General features: G+C 47.3%; 1 protein-coding gene across 2 annotated transcripts; it reads right to left on the bottom strand.

Moving 5' to 3' along the window:
* Positions 1-564: 564 nt before the first annotated feature.
* On the bottom strand, positions 565-21,999 carry TRAF6 (TNF receptor associated factor 6). 2 transcript variants are annotated; one of them, XM_040409967.1, is made up of 7 exons: positions 21,763-21,999; positions 15,186-15,510; positions 8,281-8,431; positions 7,920-8,078; positions 7,418-7,489; positions 5,991-6,068; positions 565-1,709 (listed from the first exon to the last, which is right to left on the bottom strand). In XM_040409967.1, exons 2-7 carry the CDS (start codon positions 15,476-15,478, stop codon positions 828-830), a joined length of 1,635 nt encoding a protein of 544 aa, XP_040265901.1. In that variant the 5' UTR covers positions 15,479-15,510; positions 21,763-21,999; the 3' UTR covers positions 565-827. The 2 variants fall into 2 exon arrangements, with proteins under 2 accessions (XP_040265901.1, XP_040265902.1); XM_040409968.1 differs by lacking the exon at positions 21,763-21,999 and adding an exon at positions 21,565-21,730.
* Positions 22,000-24,321: the final 2,322 nt, after the last annotated feature.

Genomic DNA, 24,321 nt, shown 5'->3' with positions numbered 1-24,321 from the left:
TCCTGGCTGCGATGGTATGTTAGTGAGCAGCATTATACTCACGTGCGCCGTGGCCGCGGGTCGCTCCCTCTCATAGGTCTGTGCGGCGCATTGCTAATGCTATAAGCATTAGCAATCCGCCGCACAGACAGAAGAAGGAGCGACCGGCGGCCACAGCGCACGTGAGTATAATGCTGCTCACTAACATACCATGGCAGCCAGGACTTCAGTAGCGTGACTCCTGGCTGCCATGGTAACCGATCGGAGCCCCAGCATTACACTGCTGGGACTCCGACCGGAACTGCCCACTGCCATCAATGAACTAGAGGGGAGGGGGACCCTGTGGGATATGGCCGGCCACAGTCCCTGCCCTCCTCCTCCTACTCTGTCCTCTCCTCATTGGTGTTCAGCGGCAGCCGCGCACAGTCCCTCCCTCCTTCTCCCTCCACTGTGCCGGCCGGCGGGCTCAGGAGTAAATGGTGCGCGCAGAGAGCGCAATCATATCGCGGTCCGGCGATATGGCGAAAATCCATATCGTGGCCCAAATTTATATCGCATATCGCCTATACCGCCCACCCCTAGCTGGAATCCCAATTAAGTTTTTTTTTTCAGTTTTTTTTTTCCGTTTCTTATAAACCAAAACGTATCCAGCATAAAATGTCATACTGCAAGAAGGCAGAGCCCAGGTCGAAATACATTTAATATACAATCTTCTCGCCAACAGTTCTCTAAACTCGAGTTCAGAAACTCTGCATAGTCTTAAAAGGAAGGAACATGGCTGAATGACCCTCACTGAGAACATTCATTAGAACCAAGCTTTGTACTCAAGTCCTCTCCACCACAATAGACTATGGGGTTGACCCGTCGCTGTTGCGTGGGTGGAATCCCTCCCGGCGAGGGCTGTTCAGTTCTGCTTGGGTGGTGACGATGCAGCGCACGAGCAACGTGTCGTTTTTAATGAACATCCTCTGTTTTAAGGTTTGGATTGGCATGAAGGTGACATAACCAAAGCCTTTTGGGTTGCGGGCCATGGTTGGCCTCTGGAAGGCCAACAAGTCTGGTTTAGTGTCCATAACTTCCTCCTGGTCCTGTATACCGGATCCTTCAGACTGGTCCAGAATGGAGAGCCGGATGGTTCCCTGAAAAGGCCATTGAAGGAGGTGGTCGTATTCGCCCTGCATGGTGTGCACGAAGAGGGAGATGTAGTTGGCACAACGAGGTGCGCTGGGCAACTGCAGGTGCATTCGAAGGCAAAGCTTATAGCCTGGTTTTCCTGTGTAAAATCCAGGACTGTGGATGACCACTGGTCTCTCCTCTTCCTGGTTCCTCAGGTGAGCGCTAAAATGATTGATCTTCCATATGAAGACGCCATTGTACTGCTGTGCTTCTACCTCCATGAGCTTGTCCTCCAAGGAACGGATTGTGTTTTTCAACTCTGTCACCACGGAAGTCTGGTTTTCCATTTTGGCTATGAGCTCACGGATCTGATGGTCCTGAATCACCAGACGCGCTTCCAGCTGTTCAATGGTCTCCTTCATGCTCTGGGTTTGCTGGCTGGAGTCATGAGGTAAAGACGGCACTGGAAAAGATGGCGGAGCGGCTTCAAACTGGTTAGGGTCTATAGAGGTCGGTGTGAAGGAACTGCTAACGCTTCTCAGGGTTTGCGCCATCATTCGCATGTGAGCCTGGGTGAACTCCTGCAAGTGCCGAGCAAGATCGTTCCTCTGCATCTGCCGGAAAGAGAACACATTAGGCTACATTAAACATAAAGACCCAAGAGTACTGTTCATAAGGAGTAGGACTACTGAGCGGACCATATACAGTCAGGTCCATAAATATTGGGACATCGACACAATTCTAACATTTTTGGCTCTATACACCACAACAATGGATTTGAAATGAAACGAACAAGATGTGCTTTACCTGCAGACTGTCAGCTTTAATTTGAGGGTATTTACATCCAAATCAGGTGAACGGTGCAGGAAATACAACAGTTTGCATCTGTGCCTCCCACTTGTTAAGGGACCAAAAGTAATGGGACAATTGTCTTCTCAGCTATTCCATGACCAGATGTGTGTTATTCCCTCATTATCCCAATTACAATGAGCAGATAAAAGGTCCAGAGGTCATTTCCAGTCTGCTATTTGCATTTGGAATCTGTTGCTGTCAACTCTCAAGATGAGATCCAAAGAGCTGTCACTATCAGTGAAGCAAGCCATCATTAGGCTGAAAAAACACAACAAACCTATCAGAGAGATAGCAAAAACATTAGGCCTGGCCAAAACAACTGTTTGGAACATTCTTAAAGAGAAGGAACGCAACGGTGAGCTCAGCAACACCAAAAGACCCGGAAGACCACGGAAAACAACTGTGGTGGATGACCGAAGAATTCTTTCCCTGGTGAAGAAAATGCCCTTCACAACAGTTGGCCAGATCAAGACCACTCTCCAGGAGGTAGGTGTATGTGTGTCAAAGTCAACAATCAAGAGAAGACTTCACCAGAGTGAATACAGAGGGTTCACCACAAGATGTAACCATTGGTGAGCCTCAAAAACAGGAAGGCCAGATTAGAGTTTGCCAAACGACATCTAAAAAAGCCTTCACAGTTCTGGAACAACATCCTATGGACAGATGAGACCAAGATCAACTTGTACCAGAGTGATGGGAAGAGAAGAGTATGGAGAAGGAAAGGAACTGCTCATGATCCTAAGCACACCACCTCATCAGTGAAGCATGGTGGTGGTAGTGTCATGGCGTGGGCATGTATGGCTGCCAATGGAACTGGTTCTCTTGTATTTATTGATGATGTGACTGCTGACAAAAGCAGCAGGATGAATTCTGAAGAGTTTCGGGCAATATTATCTGCTCATATTCAGCCAAATGCTTCAGAACTCATTGGACGGCGCTTCACAGTGCAGATGGACAATGACCCAAAGCATACTGCAAAAGCAACCAAAGAGTTTATTAAGGGAAAGAAGTGGAATGTTCTGCAATGGCCGAGTCAATCACCGGACCAGAATCCGATTGAGCTGCATTTCACTTGCTGAAGACAAAACTGAAGGGAAAATGCCCCAAGAACAAGCAGGAACTGAAGACAGTTGCAGTAGAGGCCTGGCAGAGCATCACCAGGGATGAAACCCAGCGTCTGGAGATGTCTATGCGTTCCAGACTTCAGGCTGTAATTGACTGCAAAGGATTTGCAACCAAGTATTAAAAAGTGAAAGTTTGATTTATGATTATTTTTCTGTCCCATTACTTTTGGCCCCTTAACAAGTGGGAGGCACATATGCAAACTGTTGTAATTCCTGCACCGTTCACCTGATTTGGATGTAAATGCCCTCAAATTACAGCTGACAGTCTGCAGGTAAAGCACATCTTGTTTGTTTCATTTCAAATCCATTGTGGTGGTGTATAGAGCCAAAAATGTTAGGATTGTGTCCATGTCCCAATATTTATGGACCTGACTGTATTTAACTAAAAAGTAGCAGTCCAGCTGCTGTACAAGTTACACTGAATAGGTTTACCACAGCAGCACTAAAAACTAAAATGTATGTACAGGAATATAACTACTATAATACTGCTCCTATGTACAAGAATATAACTACTATAATACTGCCTCCTATGTACAAGAATATAACTACTATAATACTGCTCCTATGTACAAGAATATAACTACTATAATACTGCTCCTATGTACAAGAATATAACTACTATAATACTGCCTCCTATGTACAAGAATATAACTACTAGAATACTGCCTCCTATGTACAAGAATATTACTATAATACTGCTCCTATGTACAAGAATATAACTACTATAATACTGCCTCCTATGTACAAGAATATAACTACTATAATACTGCCCCCTATGAACAAGAATATAACTACTATAATACTGCTCCCATGTACAAGAATATAACTACTATAATACTGCTCCTATGTACAAGAATATAACTACTATAATACTGCCTCCTATGTACAAGAATATAACTACTATAATACTGCCCCCTATGAACAAGAATATAACTACTATAATACTGCTCCCATGTACAAGAATATAACTACTATAATACTGCTCCTATGTACAAGAATATAACTACTATAATACTGCCTCCTATGTACAAGAATATAACTACTATAATACTGCTCCTATGTACAAGAATATAACTACTATAATACTGCTCCTATGTACAAGAATATAACTACTATAATACTGCCTCCTATGTACAAGAATATAACTACTAGAATACTGCCTCCTATGTACAAGAATATTACTATAATACTGCTCCTATGTACAAGAATATAACTACTATAATACTGCCTCCTATGTACAAGAATATAACTACTATAATACTGCCCCCTATGAACAAGAATATAACTACTAGAATACTGCTCCCATGTACAAGAATATAACTACTATAATACTGCCTCCTATGTACAAGAATATAACTACTATAATACTGCCCCCTATGAACAAGAATATAACTACTATAATACTGCTCCCATGTACAAGAATATAACTACTATAATACTGCTCCCATGTACAAGAATATAACTACTATAATACTGCTCCTATGTACAAGAATATAACTACTATAATACTGCTCCTATGTACAGGAATATAACTACTATAATACTGCCTCCTATGTACAAGAATATAACTACTATAATACTGCTCCTATGTACAAGAATATAACTACTATAATACTGCTCCTATGTACAAGAATCTAACTACTATAATACTGCTCCTATGTACAAGAATATAACTACTATAATACTGCTCCTATGTACAAGAATCTAACTACTATAATACTGCCTCCTATGTACAGGAATATAACTACTATAATACTGCTCCTATGTACAGGAATATAACTACTATAATACTGCTCCTATGTACAAGAATCTAACTACTATAATACTGCCTCCTATGTACAGGAATATAACTACTATAATACTGCCTTCTATGTACAAGAATATAACTACTATAATACTGCTCCTATGTACAAGAATATAACTACTATAATACTGCTCCTATGTACAATAATATAACTACTATAATACTGCCTCCTATGTACAAGAATATAACTACTATAATACTGCGTCTATGTACAAGAATATAACTACTATAATACTGCATCCTATGTACAAGACTATAACTACTATAATACTGCTCCTATGTACAGGAATATAACTACTATAATACTGCCTCCTATGTACAAGAATATAACTACTATAATACTGCTCCTATGTACAAGAATATAACTACTATAACACTGCTCCTATGTACAAGAATATAACTACTATAATACTATCTCCTATGTACAAGAATATAACTACTATAATACTGCTCCTATGTACAAGAATATAACTACTATAATACTGCTACTATGTACAAGAATATAACTACTATAATACTGCCTCCTATGTACAAGAATATAACTACTATAATACTATCTCCTATGTACAAGAATATAACTACTATAATACTGCTCCTATGTACAAGAATATAACTACTATAATACTGCCTCCTATGTACAAGAATATAACTACTATAATACTACTCCTATGTACAAGAATATAACTACTATAATACTGCCTCCTATGTACAAGAATATAACTACTATAATACTGCTCCTATGTACAAGAATATAAGTACTATAATACTGCCTCCTATGTACAAGAATATAACTACTATAATACTGCTCCTTTGTACAAGAATATAACTACTATAATACTGCCTCCTATGTACAAGAATATAACTACTATAATACTGCCTCCTATGTACAAGAATATAACTACTATAATACTGCCTCCTATGTACAAGAATATAACTACTATAATACTGCTCCTATGTACAAGAATATAATTACTATAATACTGCTCCTATGTGCAAGAATATAACTACTATAATACTGCTCCTATGTACAAGAATATAACTACTATAATACTGCTTCATATGTACAAGAACATATGTTTTCATGGTAATGTTAAGCAGCACATTAGTTAACCTACCTTTTCTTTGCATCCAAAGTGACTATAGGTACATGGAATTGGAGCCTTGTAGCAGTCCATGTCATAGTGATCGGCCAGCTTGAGGGAAAACATAAAAAAATTAAATAAATCGTGGATTACGTGGATTTATACTAGAGAAAACCATGTTTACAGTATAAAATCTTTGGCGGTATGAACGTTCTCCATCAGTTACTGAACAGGACCACAGGAGGCGCCACACAACACACGTTAGAAGAAACTACTTTACGATCTACATAAAATTATGACACGCAAATTGGAAACGGCCAAACTTGGCACGACCCCGTGGACGCAATGTTACAGCGCAGTGCACAGATTACCCCGGCACTGACTGACTGCTGGGAGTTTCTGCAGCTGCCGGGCACAAGGTGCTCCCATCTTTATCAACAAGATTTCTATATTTTGGTTGAAAGTTCAGCTCCAGTGCGCCAAACACTCAGCAGGCAGCCACCCTTTTTATACGTATGGCCACCTTAAAGGAATATTCCCGGTTCAGCAAATGAACTTCTATATAATAATAATAATAAATAAAAATAAATGATACCCAATATGCTCTGTATGTCAATTACTCACAGTTTTCAAGATCTCCACTTGCTGTCATACAATAAATGGTTTACATCCAGAGAAGAAAATAAAACCTGTCCTTGTCATGCCTCCCCCCCCCCCCCCCCCTGCACGCACTTGTGCCATTGATTGTTATGCACTGTAATAATTAAAGGGGTTCCCCAGGGCTGGCATATCGATGTGAGCTGCAGTCACCGGCCGACATATCGATGTGAGCTGCAGTAACCAGAGAACTGTCACTATACTGTGGAGTTCAGGAGGCTGAAGGGACAGTTGATTGTTGGGGGTGCCAGGTGTCAGACCCCCACTGATCAGATATAAAAGGGGTATTCCCATCTTAGACAAAGGGGGCATATCCTAGCGATATATCCATTGTCTGATAGGTGCAGGTCCCACCGCTGGCACCCGCACCTATATCGAGAGCGGAGCGGGGAGCGCTGTGGCTGGAGGACCCCAGATTTCCCAGGGTCTGTCCACCACCAAGCGCTAATCCCCGCCTCTCCCATAGAAGTGAATGGGAGCGTGCCGCGCATGCGCGGCCCATGCTCCCATTTATTTCTATGGGGCAGGCGGCAATAGCCGAGCCAGCGCGCTGCTATTTTTCGGCGGCCCCATAGAAATTAATGGAGGGCGGCTGCGCATGCGCAGTGCGCTCTCCTTCACTTTTGGGGCTCTGTTCTTGATATAGGTGAGGGGCCCAGTGGTGGGACCCGCACCTATAAGACAAGTCGGGGCATATCCTAGCGATATGCTCCCATTGTCTGAGATGAGAAAACCCCTTTAATGACCTAGAAAAAAATATATATATATAATAATTTTTAGTGCCTTGTGAAAGTCTTTCCTACCTGTTTCCGGGCGAGATCAGTCTGGCAGTATTCACATGTCACATAGGCCAGGGGGCAGGTCTGCTCGTGACCCTGCAGTATAAATGGCAGAAGGTTAAAGTACTAGAGACACACCTTAAAGGAATGCTCTGGGCAAAACGGATTCACTGTGTTACGTCAAGTGGTGGTCTGAGTAGGCGGAGCATGACACAGAGGTTCCTAGAAACCACAGACAATCCCTGTGTCAAGCCCCGCCTCCTTGGGATCGGGACCAGGTATAAATCAGTGCATCAGTTTAGCATTTTAGGCTTTACTACAGGTATGCTATAAAATGCCTGATTGCGGGTCTCACCTCTAGTACCACAAGAGGTCCTGTGATTCCCCGATTCACAGCTGCCTCAGTTTCCACTGAGTTCAATGCAGGCAGCGCACAGGACTTACAGTAGGAGATAAGCAACTGTTCTCACCCCCTCTGGGACCTGCACATCTCAGGCATCTCTAGCATCCTCCTTCAGTCACCTACCAGCCTCTCCTCGTAGGACATCTCCACCAGACAGTTTTCACATGACACCAGCCGCCTGGGACACTCGTCCTCCATGTGCTGCTGCAGCTGGCTCCTCTGGAAGAATTGCTGGCATAGTCCGCACTCCACGCTGGCAAACTGACAGGCCGCCAAGTGATGCTGCAAAGGAGCAAAGTCAAAAAAACTAACAAACAAAAAAAAAAAAAAACAGCCTAAGATCCACGATCTGCAAAGCGTCAAACTGCACGACAGACATCTTCCGACAACATTTCCCCGTCCGTCCGGGGCAGTGTTGTCAAGAAGAGCTTGCGTGCAGCCCTCTGGTCACGGATAGACGTGTTAAGACATAGGGTCTGCTAACCTCCAGATGTCTCAGCTCCATCTTGGCCACGCAGTCCTGGCTCGGACATTTCACAGTAAGGGAAAGAATCTCCCGTTTGGCAAAGTTGTCCGGGAAGAGCTGGTTCTCCAGGAGGAGGTCGTTATCCACAGGACACTTTGATCCCGCATCTCTGGAAGACAAAGCAAATTACACATTATAACTAGGACCATGATCTGTCTGACATGACGGCTGCAGACAGATCATGGACCAATTCAATTTTAACAGGTCTGCATCTGTCTGCAGGGACAGTGCCCGGGCATTGGGGACCGCAAACTGCATCCGTGTGCATCAGGCCTTAGAATTATAGGGTCATCCTCATCGGGACACTTACGGTAGGTCCAAAATATATAAATGTCTGATAGGTGCGCTTCCCAGGGCTAGGACCTGCACCTAGCTCTGTCTTACCTTCCTGGAAATAAAGAGGCTTGCGCATGCGCAGTTCTTTCCACTCACCTCAGTGGGAGCATGCTCAGCTATATCTGGAGGGCTGTGCGTGTGCAGTAGGAGATGAAGGACGTGCACTGGACGTCCCACAGATATGCCCTCATGTTCCGGACGGGATTAACCCTTTAATGCCGATGTAAGCTACTCCTACCTGAAAACAGTCAAGAAGGTTGACCCGAAGGGGAGAGATGCAGGACCCTCCACTTCATTATATTACAGATGAATTGATTTCAGAGGGCATCTTGTACTGGGCCACTTAAAGGGGTATTCCCATCTCAGACAATGGGGGCATATCGCTAGGATATGCCCCCATTGTCTGATAGGTGTGGGACCCACACCTACAACCAGAACGAAGCGGGGAGCGCTGTGGCTGGAGGACCCTGGATTTCCCGGGTCCGTTCACCACCAAGCGCTGCTCCCATTCATTTCTATGGGGCAGACGGCAATAGCCGAGCCAGTGCTTGGCTATTTTTGGCGGCCCCATAGAAATGAATGGCGGGTGGCTGCGCATGCGCAGGGCACCCTCCATTCATTTCCGGCTCAGTTCTCATTGTAGGTGCGGGTCCCAGCAGCGCACCTATCAGACAATGGTGGGGGCATATCGCTAGGATATGCCCCCATTGTCTGAGATGGGAAAACCCCTTTAAAGGGGTATGCCCTCAAACATTTATAGCAGGACAGCCCTCTGCGACCTTGATTTTGGAACCAGATGTCACAAGTAGTATCCAGAAGTGTAGTAGTATCCTTTGTGTCTAGGGTGGGATACCCCTTTAATCTCCCCCTGTTATGAGACGATGATTCTGCCTGGGCTTTAAAATCCCCATTTATATTATTTTTAAGGCATTTTTTTTTTCACACAAAAGAAGTGTGAAGAAAATGTCAGGGCTTTAACAGGCAACGTGGTCGTCGCAGATCGAGGTACGCCGCTCCGGATCCCCGCTGAGAGACGCTCAGAGTGGCTCCATCCTGTATTGAATGGCTGCATGTAATACCAAATGTCCCCTGCAGTGGTCGCTGTAACCTAGGTGGATGACTATGTTTTTGCAGAAGGGAAAATTCCCCCCCCCCTCAAAAAAAATAAAAAAATAATTTATATAAAAACACCCTTAAAAAGAACTAGGAATTTCATCCTACCCTCCCCCCCCCCCCCCCCCTCCATTTCCTCATCTCTGCCACCATAACAAAGGGCAGGCTTTACGACCTGCATGTGATCGGCTACAAACAGGACGCGGTGAAAGTGGACAATCGTTTTGGAGGATGTGATGGGGCAGAGGAAGGACAATCCGCTCATGGAAATGGGTGAAGGCGCTGACCTGTGGGGTTCAGTTTACTCACCTGTTTCCTCCAGCAGGTTCAGCGCAGCCGGACGCCCCATTTCCTATTCACTTCCTGCAAATCCCTGCCGATTCTAATGAAAACCGCACCCACAGCGGCGAGGGAGGGGGCCGAGCGCTACCCCCAACGCTGCGCGCCTGCTCTCACACTGGGGTCTGTGGTTTTGTGCTCTGCTAATCTGCCACAGAAATTCTAAGAAGCCTGCAAAGGGAGCAAACTACCGGATCCGAGCACCCAAAGTCAAATTCATTAAAGGGGTCCTCTCACTTCTGCAAATGGCTTTTATCATGTAGAGGAAGTTAATACAAGACACTTACTAATGTACTGGGATTGTCCATGTTGCTTCCTTCGCTGGCTGGATTCATTTTCCCATCACATTATACACGGCTTGTTTACAGGGGTTACGACCACCCTGCAATTCAGCAGCGGTGATAGCGCTTGCGCATTATGGCACAAAACACCGTCCTATGTGCGCTACCACAGTTCCTGGCCACCAGAGAGGTCGGCGCTTTTTCCTATAACCTGCAAGCACGACCACCACTAATGGATTGCAGGGTGGTTGTAACCATGGAAACGGAGCAGTGTATAATGTGATAGAAAAATGAATCTAGCCAGCGAAGGAGGCAATATGGAGACAATCACAATACATTAGGAAGTGCCTGGTATTAACTTTCTCTACATGACAAAAGAGACTTGCTGAAGAGAGACGACCCCTTTAAAAGTGTCGTCCAGGATTCTGATATTCTCAGGATAGGCCACCAATATCCGGTCAGTGGGTGCGACACCCTGCACCCCTGATGCTTGGCTGTTAGCTTGAAGCTCTGGAACGGCCTAGCTCTGTCCATCGTGTAGTCCATCTGCAGCCCTTCTTCCATTCACTTCCAGCAGCGCTGCACTTACCAAGTCCATCCACTGCACAATGGATGGCGCTGTGTAATCCCGACAGAAACTTACAGTGCCAGTGTAAGTAACTGTTGATCGGCGGGGGTGCGGGGTGTCGGACCCCCTTCGATTTCATATTGTTGGCTGGGCCATCAATATAAAAATCCTGGACAACCCTTTGTGGGGCCAGTTTGACATTTTTCCCCCCATCTTTGTGCTGACAACTTGCAACTATTGCAAGAATTTCTGCAGTTGTCGTGCGACTTTCCAAGGCACAGGGAACCGCTGAAGCCATTATAACCAAAAGTCTCAGAAAACCTGTCATACAAAGACCTCTCAGGACCTGCACTAAGCTTAAAGGGGTTATCCAACCCCTTATAATGACCGCCCCCCTAATGCCCTGGCCCCTCAGGTTATACTTACCCCGCTCCTCAGCACCAGAATAGCTTCTGATCCCCGTACAGACCCGGCTGCATCTCCCGTGACGGGGACATGCCGTGACACTAGGGAGGCTCGTGCCCCTTGTGGCCTGCTGTTCTCCTATTGGCTGACTGCCCCCCCCCCCCCTGTATGTTTTGATCCGCGTGACGGGGAGTAACAGCGGCAGCCGTGTGTGGATCAGAAGCGAAGTGTAACCTGAGGGGCCTGGGCGTTGGGGGTCATTATAGGGGTTGGATAACCCATTTAAAGGGGTTCTCTCACTTTAGAAAATGGCATTTATCATGTAGATAAGTTAATACAAGGCACTTACTAATGTATTGTAATTCTCCATATTGCCTCCTTTGCTCGATGGATTCATTTTTCTTATCGCATTATACACTGCTCGTTGCCAAGGGCTGCTACCAGCGCAGATACGAGTAGCTGCTGTGCATGTGTGCCTATGCGTACGCCCAAGGTCTTGCTCTTCAGACTCCAGCATAGACACGCTTTATCAGCGGGACGAGGAGACACGTCTGCCGTCAGGGCAGGTCCGGTAACTCCCGTGCACATTAGCTGGGTCTGGCCGACTCATCCATCGTGCAGCGGATAAGAACCACGTTTCCGGTTATGGCTTATTGACGGAGATTTCGGCTGCTGCATGTGCAGGTCTGTAACCAGCACAAATCCCCCTTTAACCCCTAAAAGACCGGGCCCGTGTTCATTTCAACTCCCCACGTTCCAATAGCCATAACTTATTTTTCCGCTCAAGTAGCCATATCAGGGCTTATTTTTGGGGGAATTTTTTATTTTTTTTATTAACTAACAAGATTTTTGGAGTTTTAACATTAGATTTTATTTTGTTTTACATTTCTACCTGTAAAATTGGGATAGGGGTGATTTAAAGGGAACCCGTCACCTCAAAAATGCATCTACACCTGCCAGCAGCCTGGTAATCGTATTGAAGTCAAGGTAACCGCGCCCCCCCCCTTGCCTGAGAATGACAGCCTGCAGCGCGGCCGTGATTCCCCAAGTCTCGCACAAGCGTCGTTACCTTGACTTGAAGCAAGGAGGCCGCTGCCCCCTTGGCTTAAAGCTGGCCGGCACTATAGCGCTGATGGAGACTAAAACTGCGTTGCTTGATCTTATGCAGCATCGGACAACAGGATGAAACATAGGATTATAAACAGGCTGCGGGCTAAAGCTGTTGCGATACCAAATTTTTGATTCGATTTCGATACCATAAAAAAAAGTATTGCAATACTTGATAGCACGCGGAAAAAAAATAAGACACCAAAAAAGCCACGTGCATTCCGCACATTTTTTTTCTGTTGAGGCTGTTTTTTTTTATATTTTAATAGCTTGGACTTTTCAGACGCGGCGATATGGTTATTTATTGTTTATATATTTTATATGTAAAATTGGGAAAGGGGGCGATTTATACTTTGTGTGTTTTTTTACAGTTTATTTAATAACTATTTCCGCCCTTAGGGGACAGAATATGGGATATTTTAATCCCTTGTCCTATTCACCCTGATAGATCTCTATCAGGGTGAATAGGACCTCACACTCTCCCTGCTGCCCTGTGCATAGTGCACACAGCAGCAGGGAGATTACTATGGCAGCCAGGGCTTCAGTAGCGTCCTGGCTGCCATGGTAACCGATCGGAACCCCAGGATTACACTGCTGGGGCTCCGATCAGAAGCTTCCACTGCCACCAATGAGGGTGGAGGGGACCCTGGGGCCACTGCTACCAATGATTTTAATACGGGGGGGGGGGGGGGGCGCACCAATGATAATTAACCTTTAATACAGGAGGCGGGTACTGGTAGCAGATCGGCGGCAGTTAACCTCTCAGGTGCGGCATCTGAGGGGTTAACTGCCAATGATCGCAGCTCCCTGTCAGAGGCAGGGTGCCGGCACCTGCCTCCTGTATTAAAAGTTAAAGAGGACCTTTCATGAGCAGGCTACATAGAGCGGCGCCCAGGGATCTCCCAGCACTTACCATTATTCCTGGGCGCCCACATTACTGTCTCCTGCTCTGTATGCTAATTACTACTATCGGAGAAATGGGGAGGAGACATCAGCTTCTCTCCTGGGCGTTCCTTCTCCCTGGCTGTAGCGCTGTCCAATCGCAGCGCAGAACGTCACAGCCAGGGAGAAGGAACGCCCAGGAGAGAAGCTGATGTCTCCTCCCCATTTCTCCAATAGTAGTAATTAGCATACAGAGCAGGAGACAGTAATGTGGGCACAGCGGGCGAACGGAGCGGCGCCCAGGAATAATAGTAAGTGCAGGGAGATCCCTGGGCGCCGCTCTGTGTAGCCTGCTAACTTATGGTCCGGACCCATTAAAAGTCCTGCCATCATTGGTGGCGCAGTGTGCCCGCCCCCCTCTCCCCATTGGTGGAAGCGGCACAAAGGGGGGGACACACACACACAGGTTTCTTCTCTCCTGTGCTGCCGAGAGAACATGAGCGCGCTGACAGCAGCGCGCTCATGTTCTGCGATACTAGACTGCGCAGCAGCGCAGCCCAGTATCGAAAAAAATTTAAATCCCGGTATCGTATCGATACCGGGACAAAAGTATCGATTGGGTATCGAAATTTCTACTATGAGGTACTGCTGGTGGGTGTAGATGCATTTTTGAAACTTTTTTTTTTTTTACTTTACCATTAGCCGCATTGGAGGCTAGAACCGTTCCCCGTCACCCAGGTGTCTGCTGTATGAGACCGCTGGCACCCGCCCTGTATGGCGCGGGCTCACTGCAGCAGCCCGTTCCTTACAATTCCCGGCACATAATGCCGTACATATACATGTATATTCTGAGGATAGGTCATCAATATCTGCTTGGTGGGGGGTCCAACAATCTAAACCCCAGCCAAACAGCTTCTCAAAGAGGTCTGTGATATCGCGCTAATCGTAGTTACAGTTCAGTCTCTTCGAAGTGAATGGGATTAAGCTGTAATACCAAGCACAGCCACTACACAACGCATGGCGCTGTGATCCCTTTCACCGGCTGATCAGCAGGGGACCTGGAGTTGGGTGCCCACCGATCTCATGACCTATCCTAAGCATAGATCATCAATATTAAACTTTTGGAGATGCCCCTTTAAAAGGGCTATACTTATCTCAACACATCCTAGCAATATGTCAGATCGGTGCGGGTCCTATCTTGAGGAACTGTGACCCCAAAAGTGAAGGAAAGCACAATGCTCATGCTCTTCATTCAATGCTATGGGGTGTTCCAAAAATATCCGAGCAAGGAAGTCTCATAGCAGTGAATGGAGAGAGCGCACAGCAAAGTTTCCATTCATCAGCAGAGCCAGCTTTAGGCTATTTTTTCCCCATAGAGTTTAGTAGAGGGTGGCTGCGCTTGCGCAGTGTGCTTTCTTTCAATCCAGGAGCACCATACTAGAGATAGGAATCCTCTCCTAGCTCACATGATAGCATATCCTAGCGATATGCCATCAAAGTCCAATATGGGACTACCCCTTTAAGGACAAGTCCTGCTAAGACAGGCACATCCTGGACTCAGGCCCAACTCTGGTGAACCCACGGGCTCGTGAGATCAGGGGGTGCTCATGTCCTAGTAGCTGATATGAGCAGAGCCCTTTTTAAGGGAAACTTTTTCCTCTCCATCGAGTCTCAAAGACGCATGGGCAGAGTGGAAATATGAAGCTGTGGCGACCGCGATGTCATCAGCGTCACACACCAAAGGCCTGGAAAATTATCTTAATCTCACGGCTTGTGGAAACAGACTGTGTAAGGTCGGTGGAGCTGAAGTCAGGCCCATGAGCAGAACTCACCTTATAGACTTCAAGATGCAAGCTTTACAGAAGCGGTGGCCGCACGGGGTCTGCAGCGGCTCCCTCAGTGCCATGAGGCAGATGGGACACTCGTACTTGCTCTCTAGAGGGGGGTCAAACTCCACATCGTACCCCTGCGTCTCCTCCATGACCAGGCTGGAGGGGTTCCCCCCGGGGGGCTCCACGGAGGGACTGGCGACATCCTCCTTGGTGTTCAATGCACAAGCGGCCATCGCCCCGCAGCAAGCGTCATCTGAATCCCACGGCTCAAAGCTGGAGTTCACGAGACTCATAGTAACGAGGCTTCTGTGGGTCTCTGCACCATCTGAAAGGGGAGACAAACAGAATATGTGAGTGATGGCAGCCGTGCGTGGCCCCCAGGAGCCACAGGGTTAACTTTGCTTTGGTTCAGCATAGCTATTCCGAAGGAAAACGCTGCTGCGCGAATACACGTCGCTTTTATTACTGACCTGGTGTGCACCTAATTATCACAGCTAACCACGCCCACACACAGACAGTATAGCGTGAACAGCGCCAGGACGGCCTACACCGATACACTGTACCAAATCCTCTGCTGTGAGAAGTATTAGGCCTGCGGCTGCTGTGGCATGCCTGGATTTGTAGTTCTGAGGCAGCTGGACAGCCCTGGGTTGCAGATAGCCTGACACAAGCCAGATAGGGCTGCCGGGAAATTCCCCCGACTGCTTTGTTTTTCCGTCAGGACGAACATTCCCAAGATTCCAGGAGGAACCGCAAGCGACAGGGGAAGGTCCGACCTCAGCCCAGGGTTGTAAATCAGTCACCGCAGCCAACAGACCGGATCGACCGCCCTTTAAGACTGAGGACGGGAGCAATGGACGGCGGGGAGACAACGGGAACCACCAGACATGACTCGTACAGAAGAAGTCCTTTCATCCGGAGCGCCTGATAATCCGCTACAAGCCCATGGGGCACACACTGGCGCCACCAAGAGGTCTGTCAGTCTGACACCTTTATCTATCAGATATAAAACCGTACAACGGCACTTTTTTTTTTCCTACGGAGATAAGAGGCGCCCACGTTTACACGGAAGAAATAAACCAAGTAGATTAAAAAAAGAGTAGCAACAGCAACCAGAGAGCAAAAATAATGTCTGGAATCTGATTGGCTGCTATGGACTACTGCTCCCATCTTCCCTTGCGTTAGTTTGGGTAAATTATCCTCAGGGCATCAGGAGCACAAGTCACTACGTACAGCGGGGGCGGGGAACCATTTTGCTGCCGAGGGCCATTTGGATATGTGTAACGGCGGTCGTGGGCCATACAAAATTCTAAACTTCAGAATGTGACTGCTATATTTGGTCAAACATATAACTGACTTAGGGATAAGGCTACTTTCACACTAGCGTTAATGTTTTCCGGTATTGAGATCCGTCATAGGGTCTCAATACCGGAAAAAAACGCTTCCGTTTTATCCCCATTAATTGTCAATGGGGACATAACTGAACAGAGCGCTCCGTTCTCATACCAGACAGGGCTCCAGATGGCGACCAAAATGGTCGCCAATTCGACTTAGAATTTACAAATGGCGACATTTGCGACTAGACCCGGGTGCTGGAATCAAATAGCCGGCACCCGACCTCTATGAAAGGGAGCTGCGATAGGTGCGGTACCTGAGGGGTTAACTGCAGCGTATCGCAGCTCCCTGTCATAGAGGTCGGGTGCCGGCTATTTGATTCCAGCACCCGCCTCCTGTATTTGTATTAACAGGTCAGTTATCTTCATTGGTGGCGCAGTGCACCCCCCCCCCCTCCCCACTGTAATAAACATTGGTGGCGCAGTGCCAATAAGGGTTAAAAAATAAAAAATATATTAACTCACCTCCTCCAATTGATCGCGTAGCTGGCGGTCTCCTGTTCTTTCTTCAGGACCTGTGGTGACGTCACTGAGCTCATCACATGGTCCATTACCGTGGTGATGAATCATGTGATGTACCATGTGATGAGCACAGTGACGTCACCACAGGTCCTGAAGAAAGAACAGGAGACCGCCAGCTACGCGATCAATTGGAGGAGGCGAGTTAAAAAAAAAATTTAACCCTCAATTGACCTTCTACGAAGCATTCTGTATTAAAGAATGCTATTATTTTCCCTTATAACCAGGTTATAAAAGGGAAAATAATATACAGTGAATAATACAGTGAATTGGCTTTCATCTTAGCAACCATGCGTGAAAGGTCACGATTTTCACGCAGCCCCATTCGCTTCTATGGGGCCTGCTTCGCGTGAAAAAACGCACAATATAGAGCATGCTGCGATTTTCACGCAACGCACAAGTGACGCGTGAAAATCACCGCTCATGTGCACAGCCCCATAGAAATGAATGGGTCGGGATTCAGTGCGGGTGCAATACGTTCACCTACCGCATTTCACCCGCGCGGAAATCTCGCCCGTGTGAAAGGGGCCTAATGGTGAATAGGACAAGGGTTCCAGCCCCTAAGGGGGCTAATCGTAAGTAGAAAAAAAAAACAACAAAAAAAAAAAAAAAAAACAAAAAAAAAAAAAAAACTAAGGTTACTTTCACACTTGCGGCAGTGTTATCCGGCAGGCAGTTCCATCGTCGGAACTGCCCGCCGGATCCGCCATCTCACAACAGCATTGCAAGAACGAATCCATCTCTCCGCTTGTCATGTGGACAGACGGATCCGTCTTGTATCTTTTTACACATTTTTACCGGTCTGCGCATGCCGGATCCAGCATTCAAGCAAGTCTTCAGTTTTTTTTCGCCGGAGATAAAACCGTAGCATGACTGAACTGAAGACGTCCTGATGCATCCTGAACGGATTGTTCTCCATTCAGAATGCATGGGGATAAAACTCATCTGTTCTTTTCCCGGTATTGAGCCCCTAGGACGGAACTGTATGCCGGAAAAGAAAACGCTAGTGTGAAAGTACCCTAAAATATTAAGTTTAAATCCCCCCTTTCCCAATTTTACATATAAAATATATAAACAATAAATAAATAAAATAAACATACTACATAGCGCTGCGTCCGAAAAGTCCAAACTATTAAATCATTAAAAAATATCTCCTATGCGGTGAGCGCCGTAACAGAAATAAATAAATAAAAACCATGCGATTCGCCATTTTTTAGTCACCTTGTCCCCCCAAAAAATATGATAGGACGTTTCATAAAATGCACATGGCTTTATTTTGGCGTTTTGTTTTTTTTTTCCCATGGTATTGAGTATCAATACTTTTTTATAGTGACGAAAGTGAATCAAAATTTTGGTATCGAAACAACCCTACGCTGATCTGATCGGCGTAGCGTTGTCATGATACCAAAATTTTGATTCGGTTTTGATTTGGCGACTAAAAATTTTCAGTTCAGGAGCCAATGGCTACTAGGTATTTTTTTTAGTCTGGAGCACTGCCGAAGAGCAAACCGCAGCATGTTGTAGTTTGCTTTCCGTCCTGGGATGCGGAGCAAGACGCATCCGGTATGACCCCCAATACAAGTCAATGGGGACGGATCCGTTTTCTCTGCCACAATAGAAAACAGATCCGTCCTCCATTGACTTTCAATGGTGTTCATGACGGATCCGTCCTGGCTATGTTAAAGATAATACAACCGGATCCGTTCATAACGGCTGGCCCAGTATTACGGCTGGCCCAGTGACGTCACGACTAGTATTAACTAGTGTGGGCGGGGCTAAGCTCCATTCAAGTAAACAGAGCTTAGCCCCGCCCACGCTAGTTAATACTAGTCGTGACGTCACTGGGCCAGCGGTAATCAGTGAGAAGTCTGCGGCCCTACTGGAGCGCTGCTGCCTTCTCAAACAGCTGATCGGCGGGGGTCCCGGGTGTCGGACCCCCGCCAGTCAGATGCAGAACCCCTTTAAAAAAAAATCCAGAGTGCTGTATTCTTGCATTACAAAATGACCAAATATAGCGGTCTAATTTTTAAGTTGAGAATGTTATATATTATCTTAATGGCAGCCAAGCTCATCCCAGAGGGGTCCAGAGAGGGGTTCACCCAGCTTCCACTCTACCTGCCTCAGATCAGACTCCCATCAGACCCCCCCAGCCGACATCAGCCTCAGATCAGACCCCCCAACCTACGTCAGACTCCCATCAGACCCCCCCAGCCTACGTCAGCCTCAGATCAGATCCCCCCAGCCGACATCAGCCTCAGATCAGACCCCCCAGCCTACGTCAGACTCCCATCAGACCCCCCCAGCCTACGTCAGCCTCAGATCAGACCCCCCCCCCCCCCCCATCAGACCCTCTCTAGCCTCCATCAGCCTAGCAGGGCCCGGAAGAAGACCAGAGAAGGTGACTACAGCCAGCACCGTTCTGCCCTCACCTTCCTGCGCCTCCCGCATGCTAATGACCACTTCCATAATGGAAGTGGTCATTAGCATTCTGACTATATGCTCTGGCAGGGGGCCACACAAAGGTTCCCCACTCCCTGACGTAAAAATTACCCCCTGTCCACAGGATCAGCGATCACTAACTGATCGCCGACACCCCCCACCGATCACGAGCACAGGAGCTGCTGAAATCAGATGGGGGGGGGGGGGAAGGGAATGGGACTAAAGTTCTTGGGATTGGTCGGACCCCTGGCGATCAGTTAGTTAACCCCCTAACCTGTGGCACAGAACTTTAAACCGAAATTAAATGGGATGTGATGATTGCTGAACAATCAAATATTGTGGATTACTGGATTCGCCCGCAGCAGATTTATTGCAGAAATTTCTGCACCTTAAAGAGTCACCGAGTTTTCATAAATCTGTCTTAGAGACGTATCAAAGATTTCGATGGGTGGGTGTCCGAGCGCTGAGACCCCCACCAAGTAATAGAAGGGGGCCGGAGAAGCACTTTCTGCTCTCTGCAGGAGAAGGACTTAATAGAAAGTCTATGGGCCCCTCTTGATGCCGTCCTCTGCAGTGAGGGGTGAGCGCGATACGTGGGCGCTTCTCTCTCCCCGTTCTAGTGATCAGTGTGGTTCTGAGACCCCCCCAAAGATCGATAGGAGGAGTGTCTACGACATATCAAAGGTTTTATGAAAACTCAGTGACCCTTTAAAGGAGTATTTCCATCTGTGACACTACGATATGCCCGATAGGCGCGGGTCCCACCTCCGAGACCTGCACCTATCACCACGTGGTACAAAGGCATTGGATGCAGTGAATTCGCCCAAGGTAAACTAGAAAAAAAAAAAAAAAAAACACAACAACATCTGCCACATTTCTACATCAGATGTCAGGTCTTTAAAGATGGCGCCCGCTCAGGAGCGGAGCCATAGCCGCCAAGCGCAAGCACCCCCCGTATTCAACTATATCCACATCCTTGGAACTCATACAGTTGAAATCAGAACATAGAGTCCCAGGAAACGCAGGACTATTCTGCAGGAACCGGGATGGTTGGGCGGAATGCACCGGACGATTCACACTCGCTTTACCTCCCCTGCCCCCCAATAAAAATAAATAAAATTATTATTATTTATATATAAAATATGAAGTGATCAAAAAAAATAGGTCACGCACCACAAAATGGTATCAATGAAAAATCCAGAACATCCTCAGACATGTTATGGGGCCAGAAGACAGCGATGCAAAGTAAATACATTTTTTATTTTATTTTTTTAAATATTAAAACATAAAAACTAAGAAAAACATACGACTGTAAATCGCAGAAGACATAATAGTGATCCCCAACCAGTGCACCCCCAGCTGTGGCAGAACTACACCTCCCAGCATGCCCGGACAGCCGAAGGCTGTGAGTTGTAGTTTTGCAACAGCTGGAGGCGCACTGGTTGGGGGGTCACTAGAATATGTGCCCATTTAAGTAAAGCAGTCGTCCATAGCAACCAAATTCCAGCTTTCATTTCAATCATTGCCGTCAGCAACTGCGCCGCTGTTATCATTGGGGTCGGTAAGTATCAGTACTCGGTCTTAAAAAAATTGTATCAGGACATTCCTAAATTTTAAGCAATTGTAGGACTTGTTTAGCGCGGTCAAAACTGCTGACGGCCTCCTTTTATATAAAGATATACCGATAAAATAATCCCCCGTCAGCAGACAGGTAATTCATGGATCAAACACGACAGACAGGAAGTTTAGGGAAATATACAAACATTTTTAAAAAATTACATATTTTTCAGAAACAAAACAGTGACCTGTTGTAAGAATTATCCCCTGTACGGTGTAATTAAAGGGGTTGTACAGAGAGCGGGCTTGTAAGTTACAGACCCTGAGACCCATAGCCCCCCCACTGAGGAAGGAATACGGGGCCCCTGCTCCCCCCACTGAGGAAGGAATACGGGGCCCCTGCTCCCCCCCATGAGAAGGTTACTGGGACCTTCCATAACATGTGTGACTACTTAGAGATCGGTCCGTACCATTGTCAGTGTGGGGGAGGGTGTCCCCGCAGTCAGAGGGTACAGCTACGGGTCATGTGGTAAAACCCCTCTCAGCAGGACTCGGTCGTGTTGTGGAGGATCTTGGAGGAGCCGCCATGACTAAACGTATCAGCAGCAGCACGGATATAACGCCCGTCAGTCCCCGGCCCCTGTGGCTGCTCTGCCCCCAGCACTCACCAGCTCTGACCTCGTCCCCGCTCCCGGTTTCACTCTCGGCAGCGACTTCCTTTTCTAAGTAGTAAATGACACCCAAGTTCGACGTGCCGCGCACCACGTGACACGGAGCACGTGACTAGTCGATCCCCCCCTCCTCTCCCCTAGGTTGGGTCATGTGACCTCTAAAGTCAGGCGAGCTAGAGCCGGTGGGACTGGAAGAAACTAAAAAGAAGGGGTGTTAAGGACGGGACACGGCGGGTAAATAGAAGGGTATAGGGAAGGGGGGGGGGGGGGGATTGGCGTAGAGAAGGCGTGGTCGTGAATGTTTTCAGTGTTCGGCTCTGACAGCTCCGCTCCACCAATCAGCGCTTACTACTCCCAGTTCTCTCGTCCAACCAGCGCTTGATCCTCATAGAATGGGCGGGGCGTTCGGCTACATGTTATTTAGGAACTGAGGGACACTAGGGACAGTGTAAGTTACCATAGCAACCAATCGGGTGGCGGCTTTTATTTTGCAAATGGCCTTTGAAAAAAAGAGAGCTGGAATCTAATTGGTTGCTATGGGCAACTGCTCCATTTCTCCCATGCGCCAGTTTTGCCACATTGGGCTCAGCCCAATGCGATAGAAATCTGCGTGGCGTACATAGAGAAGTAAGGGCCCCATAGCAAGGATCAAACCAGGCCCCCCACACAGGACAGAAGGGTTTCTGCCTAAACCCCTGTCAGTGACCCTTGGGCCATTCCTCCGCTGCTTGATTTGCTAAAAGTTGTTCCTTTAGAGCAGGGGTGCACAACCTGCGGACCGCGGTCCGGACCCCTGCAGTGGCGTGCTAAGTGGGGGCGGTCCGCCCCGGGGCCGCAGTCCAGGAGCAACGAGCGCTTCTATCAATACAGATGGAAGCGCTGATTGCTGGGAGCTGCGTTCCTGTCACTCACCGCTCTGCTCCCCGCGCTCCTCCCCTCCTTCAGGCCGGCGGCGCGCACAGAATGGTGAAGCAGGAAGACTTCTCCCCGCTCCACCATTCAGTCTGCAGGCACAGATCGCGCTGCCGGCCTGTGTGGGCGGAGCCTGCAGCCCGGAAATCTGCATGAGCTCCGCCCCCACACCGTGCTGCAGCGCGATCTGTGCCTGCAGGGGAGAGAGGACTGTGAGCTTCAGGAACGGGACAAGGTGAGTAGGTACTGCGGGGCACAATGGGCATTGCTAATGTGAAGGGGCCACAATGGGCATTTCTTCTCTGGAGGGGGCACAATGGGCATTTATTCTCTGGAGGGGGCACAATGGGCATTTCTACTCTGGAGGGGGCACAATGGGCATTAATAGCACAGAGGGCATTACTACTATTAAGGTGGCACAATGGGAATTTCTACTATGGAGGGGTACAGAGGGCATTATTACTGTGAAGGGGGCACAATGGGCATTACTACTATTAAGGGGGCACAATGGGCATTATTACCTTGAAGGGGCACAATGGGGATTATTACTATGATGGGGGCACAATGGGGATTATTACTATGATGGGGGCACAATGGGGATTATTACTGTGAAGGGGGCACAAAGAGTGCATTACTACTGTGAAAGGGTTACAGAGAGGGCATTACTACTGTGAAAGGGTTACAGAGAGGGCATTGCTACTGTGAAGGGGGATTAAGTGTATTTATACTCTGTGGAGAGGAACTAAGGAGGCATCCCAATGTGTGGGGGCACCAAGGGATCACCCTGCTGTGAGGGGGCATTTAGGGGTATCATACTCTGTGGAGCACTAAAGGGATATCATACTGTCTGAGGGGCATCATTATTGTTAGGGGGCACTGAAAGGACTTTCTTACTGTTTGGTCGGCAGAAAGGAGATTAGGTGGGCTCGGAGGTGTGGATTATTGTAAAAAAAATAAAAATAATGCAGCACTACACGCCAATGGCGTTGTCCCTCCTTATATATATTTTTGTTTTGCAGCTCGGACCTACGTCCTACAGCAGACTCAGTATGTGGACCTTTACAAAAGGTACCTGAGTACCCCTGCTTTAGAGGGTAGAGTCCTGACCAAGTTTTCATATCCAGTAGAAGAGGAGATGATCCCAACTAAGGCTACTTTCACACTCGCGTTTGGTGCGGATCCGTTCAGATAATGCAGCCGCATGCATCCGTTCAGAATGGATCCCTTTGTATTATCTGTAACATAGCCGAGACGGATCCGTCATGAACACCATTGAAAGCCAATGGGGGACGGATCCGTTTTCTATTGTGCCAGATTGTGTCAGTGGCTCAGATTGTGTCCGTTTGGCTCAGTTTCGTCAGACGGACACCAAAACGCTGCAAGCAGAATGGAGACGGAACAGAGACAAACTGATACATTCTGAGCGGATCCTTTTCCATTCAGAATGCATTAGGGCAAAACTGATCCGTTTTGGACCGCTTATGAGAGCCCTGAACGGATCTCACAAATGGAAAGCCAAAACGCCAGTGTGAAAGTAGCCTAAGACTGGGCCCCCTCTTGCCCTGGGGCCCCATAGCAGTCGCATGGTCTGCCGCTATGGTAGTTACGCCCCTGTACACCGCGGCTTTCTCTCTATGTGGAGTA

The sequence above is a fragment of the Bufo bufo genome, chromosome 10 (assembly GCF_905171765.1).
Source record: "Bufo bufo chromosome 10, aBufBuf1.1, whole genome shotgun sequence".
NCBI classification, from domain to species: domain Eukaryota; kingdom Metazoa; phylum Chordata; class Amphibia; order Anura; family Bufonidae; genus Bufo; species Bufo bufo.
Note: the sequence above shows the minus strand (reverse complement) of the source record. Positions and strands in the feature narration are given on the sequence as shown.